Here is a 10,793-nt window from a genome sequence, read left to right as displayed (position 1 = left end):
TACGTGGCCTTCAATTAATTTTGATCGTATATGCACGTGTATGTTACTGATCCGGTGTTACTGCGTAGTTCTTGCCGTCTTTCTTAATTTTCAGATGTTCTTCGTTCGTTTGGCACGTATATCCCCCACGCTGAAAAGCGCCGACGTCGTGTTCGCGCTAACTGTGTCCGACAGTGCACATAAATACACGTTCGAAGTTGTTTTAGCACCGTTTTTAATGCGATGAATTTGAAAGAAAAACACCGTAACTGACCAATTATTTCGTCGGCATGACCGAGAAATGTTCTAAGCTACCTATTACGCATGAATTATTCAGGATATTTGCTCTTATGATCGAGCGCAGAGAGAAAATGCACTCACTTTTTCCCATAGAAATGTATTACCGGAAGTCAATTTTCGACTGGTTGCTGTCTGCTTCAATTTGCGTCAGCACACTAGCGCCACTTGAACCTCTAGCGTACATTATAATAACTCTATGAGGCTGAGCAGCTGTGAGTTGGCCAATTTAATGAAAACGGAACTAAAACGTTCAATACGAAAATTAACATTAATTTAAGCACTCACGAAAGCCTTACCCTAATTATACATTTTTTTTAAGATTGATATTTTGCGTCAACAAAATTCACGAATGCCTTTTATAATGGTAAGAAAGTAAGCGAAAATAAATAACGCAAAGAGCTACATCATCGCCGTCTAGGAGGGGAGGGGATAAGGCCATTCAAGTTCCCGCAAACCAGCTTGTGTTGAAATAATGTTCGCTGGGACTGCCCGAGACTGACAGTTGAACTTAAAAACGTCACGTCTTGTTGACAGTTTAGGTTTCCTTTGCGTGCATTTGGAGAATCTTATGTCACATTAACTTACCGCAGTCATTCGTTAAACCGCATCCCGCGACCTTTTGCGTATGCTCGGCGGTTTTGCACGTTGTTTGGCGCCTTCCTTTAAAATTTCGTCGCGCCAGTGTAAGATTGATTTTCTTCATCATCATGTCGCAGCATCATACTGAACATTCATTTTAGTGACGAGCAGGCAGGTGCGTTGCGCCGAGAGGCTTCTGGAAGTTTGATAAATATTAGAAAAATATTACGAAAGTGTTGTCCTTACCAACTCGCTCTTAAGAAATATGAGGTAGTGAACAAAATATTCAAACCGAACAAAATATTAAATAGGTCAAGCTCCTAATAAATCAGCGGTGTCGTAGCCTTTTCTAAATTTGGTAATAGAAAGCCTCTCCAGGTTATGAAGACCTTTCAGAAGTGTATAAATACTCGCAAACCTTCCAATATATTTTATCACCAGCAGATGTCCGCTTCACAATGCCTGAAGGTGTCTGCTTTGTACTCACTGTAATGCTAACAGGATGCTTTGGAGGTAAGTGCCAATTAGACGTGAGTGTGTACGTACACATATAGCATGAATTTGGTAGGCTATGTCGACGATGTAATGACAGCTCATGTGCAACCTAATATTCATCCTTGCAGGAACTCTAAATTTAGACTACTATCTGCTCTTTAGAAGATTTCTGGAATCAATGAGTATAATTTTTTGATAGTGGTAAACATTGAAAGTAATCTTGCATGTGCGTTAAAGCAAATAAGGAATACTAAATTGTTTACTTTAATGTTTTTATATAAATATCACGCATTTGCTCATCCTGGAAGTAATTTTCTCCGACACTTCGTTCCCGCATACGCTTGATTTTTTATTGATCTCTTATACTGAATTTGTGATAGGATTACGTAGCAATGTGAGTAAAGCATAAATAAAAGAGGAACCCTTTATTTAAAAAAGGGGAAACAAAACTGTTCCACACTGCTTTTCGCCCGCCTCTAAAGTGAAGTTTGACCGTTAACGACATCGCTAAAACAGTGCTGCTACCACCTTGCAGGTAAGGTTTCAGATTTTCTTGATAATTTTGTTGACCGACTAATACACTCATTCTGCACGTTTGATAGTTTACTGTTATATTAAACTAACAGTGATATATATTAAGTGAACACTAAATCAAAGTGGTATAATAATATTTGAGAAATGTATAGGCTTTTTTTTTTTGGTAGAAGTAGCGCAACGCATATTCAGTAGTCAAACGTTTTAGTAGTTTGCCAGAGGTTTAAGAATTCGAGAAATCATTCGTTCCACGAGGTTCAACGTTCAACATCTCTAACAATGACGAATTCGTTCCTAGCAGAAACGTCTGTGGAGGAGATTGTTTACCCGAGAATTCTCGAAGCGAGGGGTGCAAATGGAGAGAAGATGCTCCACATTCGAGATGGGCTTACCCTGAGCTTAGAAAAGAGCACAGTGTTTTCCGAAAACTTCACTTTCACAAAGGGCGATGATGTGAACTACTCTAACAGTTCTGTAAGTAAATATATTTGACGTATGTTTATCCCTTAAAATAGACTCCGGTAAATGCGATCCTATGCAGTGGTTTAAGATTTCAATGGCACACTTACCAGGGTACAACTCCCCGCCTTTCTCTGGGCTTCTCTGCATTTGTCAATTCTACGTTTTGAATGGCACTCCCATACATATTTATGTCTCTTCGTAATAACTGGTTGGTGCCGCCCACCTATATTTCAGTGCGTTCCAAATTATGTTTTACACATAAAACAACCTTGGCCTTCACGCAAGACATAATTTTCACCCGGGTTAACCTCTCGGGGGGGGGGGGGGGGGAGGGGGGGGAGGGGGGGGGAGGGGGAGGGGGGGGAGGGGGGGAGGGGGAGGGGGGTGCGGTTAGCTACGATTTTTCAACTCTCCAATCATAGGCAATAAATTTTCGGTCACTCGGCTTTAAACACATATGCGGTGTTCAATATTTCGCAGGGGGAGATTTACTGCAAATGCTAAGAAGGCGTGCAACCGTCGAGTAGGCAAAGTATCTACAGGGAGAAGGTGATTATTGGAATAGTGTCTTTTACTTTCGGCTGACTTCTGTGGGATTATTGGCAATCCCATATAACACAGCCCCTTCTGCCCGTAAGAAATTCACATTTTTTGGCATAAACTTTAGATCTTAGCTGTGATCATAACAACTGCATGTGCAGAGGGCTTTCGCAGTATCCGAGAAATGCAATCACCACGTTGCTGCACGAATGCTGACGGTTGATAAGTACTGGTTTAGTTCACTGTCTGAGATTCTATTACAACTGTAGTGACGCCTACTCAAGGACGCTGGCTCTACACTTTAATAAAGTTCTTCCAGCTTTTTTGTGAATGTTAATATTATATTTTTAGCTCAAGATTAACTTTCCTAAATATATATATATATATATATATATATATATATATATATTGTCACGGGTGGTGAGTCGTGACCAATAAACAAGAAATGAACAGAAATAAATAAACGTTTAATGTGGCGAACTTGTGCCATAAATAAAGAAGGAAACAGAAGAAAGCAGAGCGTCGCGGGCGTCGAAGTCGGCGTGTCAGCAGAATCGAGCGCTAGGGCGAGACTGACTCGACAAGGTCGCGGGCGGCCTCTTATCTAGAGTGCGCAGCTATCTCGAAGATTCGGCGAAAGCGGTTCGAGCGTCGCGTGATCGGGGCGAGAATGAACACGCACTTTCTAGAAAACAAAAGCAGGGATAAATGATAGAAGTTACGTGCGGTACATGAATAAACGGGAACTTTCTGGAGGCCCGTGACCGAGCGTTGCTTCCTCAGCCTTGCGCGCGGCATTACTCCCCCCTTTAAAAGTGCATCGCCCCGATGCAGTGTAAAACAAATAAAAATAAAAAAAGAACGATAAACTAAAGAGTCTTTTGGAGCACAAAAGGTCCACAGTCCTATCGAGCGTAGTACGGCTTCAGGCGCACGACGTGGACGACCTCAGGTCGTGGTGGGCGGCGTGACGATGTTCGTGTTCCGTCGGGCATCACCTCGTAGTTCAGCTCGCCGAGGCGACGAAGTACCTTGTATGCTCCAAAGTACCGTTTCAGCAGTTTCTCACTGAGGCCGCGGCGACGGATGGGCGTCCATACCCACACCCTATCTCCGGGCTTGAAGTGGACGTCCCTGCGTCGAAGGTTGTAGCGGCCGGCGTCGACGCGTTGCTGGTCTTGAATCAGGAGTCGGGCGAGCTGGCGAACTTCTTCGGCGCGTTGAGCAACCGCCTGGGCGTCGTCGCTCTCGTTGTCAGATGGCTCATGGGGCAGCATGGCGTCCAGCATGGTCGTTACCTTCCGACCATGTACCAGCTGGAAAGGGGTGAATCCAGTGGTCTCTTGAACCGCCGTATTGTAGGCGAACGTGACGTAGGGCAGCACCTCGTCCCACGTCTTGTGCTCTACGTCGACGTACAGTCGGGGACAAAAGTCTCCAGGACGTGCGAGCTGCGGCTGAAACGCATCGGTCTGCCATCTGCCGGCGGGTGGCCTGGTTTCGAGATCACACAAAAGCGCATGCGCGTCCTACTCTGCCTGGAAACATGTCTGTTTTCCCGCTCTTCTGCGGCACAGTGCCTAACTCGGAATCGGGCGCGTGGTACCGCCTCGTAGATAGCGCTGGCGGCTGACGAGCGTCTGCTACACATTCCGAAACTCGAGATACCGCCTGGGGCATTTCGCCGCATTTCGCCGTGTCAGCGCACCTTGCTTTATAACCCGTTGAGCTTATCGCTCAGTTGAGATGCCGTGACTTCTTGCTTGATAGGTGCCATGTCAGTAAGCGCTATTTCCGAGGCGGTACCACGCGCCCGATTCCGAGTTAGGCGCCGCGCCGCAGAAGAGCGGGAAAGCGCACATGTTGGCAGGCACAGTAGGACGCGCATGCGCTTTTCTGTGATCTCGAAACCAGGCGACCCACCGGCAGATGGCAGAGCAATGCGTTTCAGTCGCAGCTCGCGTGTCCTGGAGACTTTTGTCCCCGACTGTACATAGAGATCATATCGGCGATTGTCTTGTTGAGTCGCTCCGTCAGCCCGTTGGTCTGCGGGTGGTACGCAGTTGTACGACGATGGCTGGTGTGACTGAGTCGGAAGATTTCTTGGGTCAGTTGTGCCATGAACGATGATCCGCGATCTGTAATCAGAACTTCTGGAGCGCCGTGCCGGAGGACGATGGACTCAATGAAAAACTTAGCAACTTCCACAGCAGTCCCCGAAAGAAGAGCTTTCGTTTCGGCGTACCGCGTGAGATAATCTGTGGCGACGATGATCCAGCGGTTCCCCGACGTCGAAGGCGGAAAAGGACCAAGTAGATCCATTCCGATCTGCTGGAAGGGTGCAGTTGGAGGAGAAATAGGCTGCAGGAGTCCGGCCGGCCTCGTCGGAGGTTTCTTGCGTCGCTGGCACTCGTGGCATGATCGTGTGTACAGGTGGACGGTCTTGGGGAGCTTGGGCCAGTAATACTTTTCACGAATACGGGCCAGTGTCCGGCTGTATCCAAGGTCTCCGGACGTCGGGTCGTCGTGACATGCTTGAAAGATCTCCCCTCGAAGGTCGGTCGGGATTACCAGCAGCCACGGCGAGTTGTTGTTCCCGAAGTTCTCTTTGTAGAAGTTGTTGTTGTTCCCGAAGTTCTCCTTGTCGAATGGTGAAGGTCGGCACGGCTCGTGAGAAAACACGGGGTACGGTACCGCCGCGCCCTTCCAGGTGCTCGATTAGGGCTCGCAGCTCCGGATAGTCTCGTTGACGTCGTGCCATGTCATCGGTGTTCACTGCCCCTAGAAAGCACTCGTCATCATCGTCGTCGCTGCTGCCGGAAGGTGTTTCGACAGGGGCCCTGGACAGGCAGTCAGCGTCGCTGTGCTTGTGTCCTGACTTGTAAACCACAGTCATGTTGAACTCTTGTAGCCGGAGGCTCCACCGAGCGAGGCGCCCTGACGGGTCCTTGAGGTTCGCAAGCCAGCAGAGCGAGTGGTGGTCCGTGACTACGCGGAACGGGCTTCCGTACAAGTACGGACGAAACTTCGTGATTGCCCAGACGACCGCAAGGTATTCTTTCTCAGTCGCGGAGTAATTTCTTTCTGCCTTGGACAGTGTACGACTTGCGTAGGCGATGACTCGTTCGGTGCCTTCTTGTACTTGAACTAGTACCGCCCCAAGTCCTGCGTTACTTGCGTCAGTGTGAATCTCGGTGTCCGCATCCTGATCGAAATGTCCAAGAACCGGAGGCGTCTGGAGTCGTCGCTTCAGCTCGTCGAATGCCCGCTGTTGTTTCTCGGCCCATTCCAACCTCTCGGCGTCCTTCGTGAGGTTTGTGAGCGGTGCGGAAATCCGTGCGAAATCCCGAACGAAGCGACGATAGTAGGCGCAAAGTCCAAGGAATCTTCGCACGGCCTCTTTGTCTGTCGGCACTGGAAATGACGCGACGGCGCGAGTCTTCTCAGGGTCTGGGCGTACGCCTTCGTTGCTAACCACGTGACCTAGAAACTTCAGTTCGTCATAGGCGAACCGACATTTTGACGGCTTGAGGGTGAGTCCAGCGGTCCGTATGGCTTGAAGAACAGCTCGGAGTCGTCGCAAGTGCTCGTCGAAGTCGCTGGAAAACACCAGGACGTCATCGAGGTAGACCAGACAGCTCTGCCACTTCAGTCCTGCCAGTACGGTGTCCATAACAGGCTGGAAAGTTGCTGGCGCCGTACATAGTCCGAAGGGCATTACCTTGAACTCGTACAGCCCATCCGGCGTGACGAAAGCTGTCTTCTCTCGGTCCCGTTCGTCGACTTCGATCTGCCAGTAGCCGCTCTTCAGGTCCATCGATGAGAAGTATCGAGAGTGGCGCAGCCGGTCTAACGTGTCGTCGATTCGGGGGAGTGGGTAGACGTCTTTCTTCGTCACCGCGTTCAGCTGCCGGTAGTCCACGCAGAACCGAAGCGTTCCGTCCTTCTTCTTAACCAGTACGACTGGAGAGGCCCACGGACTGCTTGATGGTTGGATTATGTCGTCGTTCAGCATCTCTTGAACTTGCTCCTGGATCACCTCCCTTTCTTTAACGGAGACTCTGTACGGTGATCGATGCACAGGGCGCGCGTCGTCCTCGGTAATGATGCGATGCTTCGCAACGGCTGTCTGGCGTACCTTCGACGACGTCGCAAAGCAGTCACGGTATTCGGCGAGGAGGTTAATCAGCTGCCCCTCGTTTCGGGTCCGGAAGCTTAGGGTCGATGTCGAGTTGCGCTGGCGACGTACTGTCTTGCTGAGGTGGCGAGGATTCATCAGTAATGGCGGCGATTTCGGCGGAGTTTCGGAGATCCTCGATGTGGCCAACGGCTGCACCTTTTGTGAGGTGTTGCGTTTCATTCCGGAAGTTCGTCACGAGGGCCACACTGCGGCCATCCTGAAGCTCAGCTACTCCTCGTGCGACGCCTATTCCTCTTCCCAGGAGCAACTGGAGGTTACCTTCCAGAAGAACTTCGCTACGGGTAGCTGCATCGGTCACGACAGGTACGACAACACTTGATCGCGGCGGCAGATTCACGTGGTCGGCAGCGACTCGGACGGCGGCTGACGCAGTTTGGAGTTTCTCTGAAGGCGGAACAGGTGTCCGCAGCGTCAATCTGTTTTCTCCAAGGTCGATGACGGCGCCGTATTCACACAAAAAGTCCATGCCGAGAATGATGTCTCTGGAACAGTCTTGTAGAATGACGAATTTCACAGGACACGTCTCGCCGTTAATTTCGGCGCGAGCAGTGCACCTTCCGACAGGCGTGATGAGGTGTCCTCCGGCGGTTCGTATCTGCGGTCCATCCCACGGCGTCGTGACTTTTCGAAGGTGACGAGAGAGCCTCCCACTCAATACTGAGTAGTCTGCCCCGGTGTCAACGAGTGCCGATGCGTTTTGGCCATCGATAACAACGTTTACGTTGTTGGACACCGTTGCAGGCGCGTCGGTGCAATGCGGGGCGTCGAGAGAGTGGGAGCGCTCCGGCGTTCTTGGAGGCTGTTTGCTTCCGTCGTTTTCGGCAACGTCACCTCCAGGCGTTGCCGCACTCAGTTTTCCCGACGACGCAGGGGAGACAGGCTCTCTCGGCCGGATCGTGGCGCTGGGGAGGCTGAACGTCGTGGTGATGGGGAGCGGGCTTCACGGCGGAGAGACGACACTGGGGAGGGCGAACGTCGGAGGTACTCCTCGATGTCGTGAGGGCGTTCGCCGTACCTCGGGCGTGGGTCGTTCGGGTGGAACCCACGCAGGCCCATTTGCCGGTAGGGACAACGACGGTAGATATGGTCGGCCTCCCCGCAGTGGTAGCACAACGGGCGTCGATCGGCCGTCCTCCACACGTCGGTCTTTCGTGGAGCAGCTTGTTCTGGGTGGACGTACGACCGATCTTCATGGCGTCGTGAATACTGCGGCGCTAGAGGTTCACGTCGAGGTGGCGCCGTATACGGGTGAGCAGGGGGCGGTGGTCGTCGGGTAGCTGCGGCGTAGCTCAGCTTCGGTGGTTCAGGAGCGGCGCTGGCGAGAACTTCTGGCTGCAGCGCCTGCTGAGGTTCTTCCCGGACAATCTCGGCGACTGAGGGCGTAGTCAGGCTTGTGGCAGCAGGTAGCAACTTCTTCAACTCCTCCTGGATGGCTTCACGGATAAGGTCACGGATGCCGGGGAGGGTGGTGCCCAGGTCGGATCCAGATGTCGCTAGAGTAGTTACGCCAGGGTGTCGTTGGTAGTGTCTGGCGCGGGCTAGCAAGGCCCGTTCCATATTTGTCGCCTCCGTGATGAACTCGTCGACTGTTGTTGGGGGATTCCGGATGAGACCGCCGAAAATCTCGCTTTTCACTCCCCTCATCAGGTGGTGCAGCCTCTTCTCCTCGGTAGTCTGAGGATCGGCGCGGGCGCTTAGGCGGAGAACATCCTCCACGAAGCCGGTAATGCTATCGTTGGGGCCTTGAGTCCTGGTACGAAGTAAGTCTTCGGCTCTCTCTCGGCGGTGCTAGTTGACAAATGTCGCCTTCAGCTGGCTCTTGAAAATGTCCCAGGATGTCAATGAAGACTCGTGATTTTCGTACCAGCTTCTGGCAGTCCCCTCGAGCGAGAAATACACGTTTTGCAGCCGTTGCTCGTTGGTCCAGCTATTGTGGCGGGCGACGCGTTCGAATTGGTCGATCCAATCTTCAACGTCTTCGTACTGCTCGCCTTGGAATGGAGCCGGTGTCCGAGGAGCGACGGGTAGGTAGACGACGGCAGGAGCGGCGGGGGTCTGTGAGTGGTTGGCCATCGTCGGCTGCCTGGTCCTGGGTGGTAGAAGTCCGTACTCCGCGTTTAGCCCTTGGGTGCGGCGACTTGATCGAGTCTTGATCTGGTCTTCGTTGGGTCCTCGGGAGCTTGGATTCGGACTTGTACTGCGGGAACTCGGAGGGCTGCGCTGCACGAACATGCGGTGCCCAGCACCTCCACCAGAATGTCATGGGTGGTGAGTCGTGACCAATAAACAAGAAATAAACAGAAATAAATAAACGTTTAATGTGGCGAACTTGTGCCAAAAGTAAAGAAGGAAACAGAAGAAAGCAGAGCGTCGCGGGCGTCGAAGTCGGCGTGTCAGCAGAATCGAGCGCTAGGGCGAGACTTACTCGACAAGGTCGCGGGCGGCCTCTTATCTAGAGTGCGCCGCTATCTCGAAGATTCGGCGAAAGCGGTTCGAGCGTCGCGTGATCGGGGCGAGAATGAACACGCACTTTCTAGAAAACAAAGGCAGGGATAAATGACAGAAGTTACGTGCGGTACATGAATAAACGGGAACTTTCTGGAGGACCGTGACCGAGCGTTTCTTCCTCAGCCTTGCGCGCGGCAATATATATATATATATATATATATATATATATATATATATATATATATATATATATATATATATATATATATAGATAAAGAAAATATAGCGTAGGATGCCGAAGACTATAAAGTAAGAAAGTCGCACTTCGAAACGTTGTTGGAGTTTTAAAGCATTTAGTGAGTCGACGTTTCGGCCTGAGACAGGCCTTCTTCAAGACTGGTTGCCAGAGTCGGTTACAGGGTTGTTTTCGGTTTCCCCACCCGGGCCACGTCACCTGTCAGATCACGTGTAAAAATGCCCAAGTAAAAGAGCCCAAGTGAAAAAACGCTGCTGTACTCCCCCCCACTCCACGCACGGCCGCAGCAGACGCCGCCAGCCATCGGAGCAAACCAAAGGCCACGTCAGACTTCGTGACCCCAGGAACGTCACGTGCGGAAGGAGCAGTAACGTTCACATAGTTGGATCGGCCCAGATGGCCAGCAACGCACGCCGCGGAAGGACGCAAAGTCAAACAAAACAAAAAAAAGGGGGAGGAATGTAATAAGCGCACACAGTAAATAACGCCAAACGCATAGACAAAACCCCTACATAGAGAAAGAGAAGATGAAATAAGCACACAGAGTAAATCAATGCGCATGGACAAAACCCCTGCAATAAAAAAAAAATAAAAAAAGGCGTACGCATTAAATTAGGCAAGTACTTTCGTAAAAAAACAATATCAACATGTAACATTTTGTATGCTTATAACAAACTCGTTAACATTGATCTGAATTCGGCATTGCCATGGTGTTTGTAATTTATATGGTCATGATGCTGTTATGAGCTCATGAAATATGTTTTTAATGACGTCCATAGCACTGAAATTACTACTATCGTGTTGTTTCCAGCTGAATGTCAAGGAAATTGAGGACAATTTATATCAGGACAGGGAACACGGCTCCTCTGTTGTGCTCCAAGAATCCAATGGATATCTCCAAGTGGTATGCAATAATCGTGTCATTACTGATGAAATTCGTGAATAAAATATTATTGCGCTCTAAGGAATAAGCATTTTAATATCTTATTACGAACTAAC

At 50.2% G+C, this 10,793-nt stretch overlaps 1 protein-coding gene across 1 annotated transcript in view; it reads left to right on the top strand.

Moving 5' to 3' along the window:
- The first annotated feature begins 2,166 nt into the window (after nucleotides 1–2,166).
- LOC115328617 (snake venom metalloproteinase ACLF-like) overlaps nucleotides 2,167–10,793 on the top strand; it is a 48,974-nt gene continuing 40,347 nt past the window's right edge. The window contains exons 1-2 of the mRNA XM_029989927.2: nucleotides 2,167–2,361; nucleotides 10,606–10,698. Of these exons, the coding sequence (XP_029845787.2) occupies nucleotides 2,167–2,361; nucleotides 10,606–10,698 (288 nt within the window). The remainder of the gene's footprint in view (nucleotides 2,362–10,605; nucleotides 10,699–10,793) is intronic.

Source organism: Ixodes scapularis, unplaced genomic scaffold, assembly GCF_016920785.2.
Source record: "Ixodes scapularis isolate PalLabHiFi unplaced genomic scaffold, ASM1692078v2 PGA_scaffold0__279_contigs__length_252992795, whole genome shotgun sequence".
NCBI classification, from domain to species: Eukaryota; Metazoa; Arthropoda; class Arachnida; order Ixodida; family Ixodidae; genus Ixodes; species Ixodes scapularis.
Note: the sequence above shows the minus strand (reverse complement) of the source record. Positions and strands in the feature narration are given on the sequence as shown.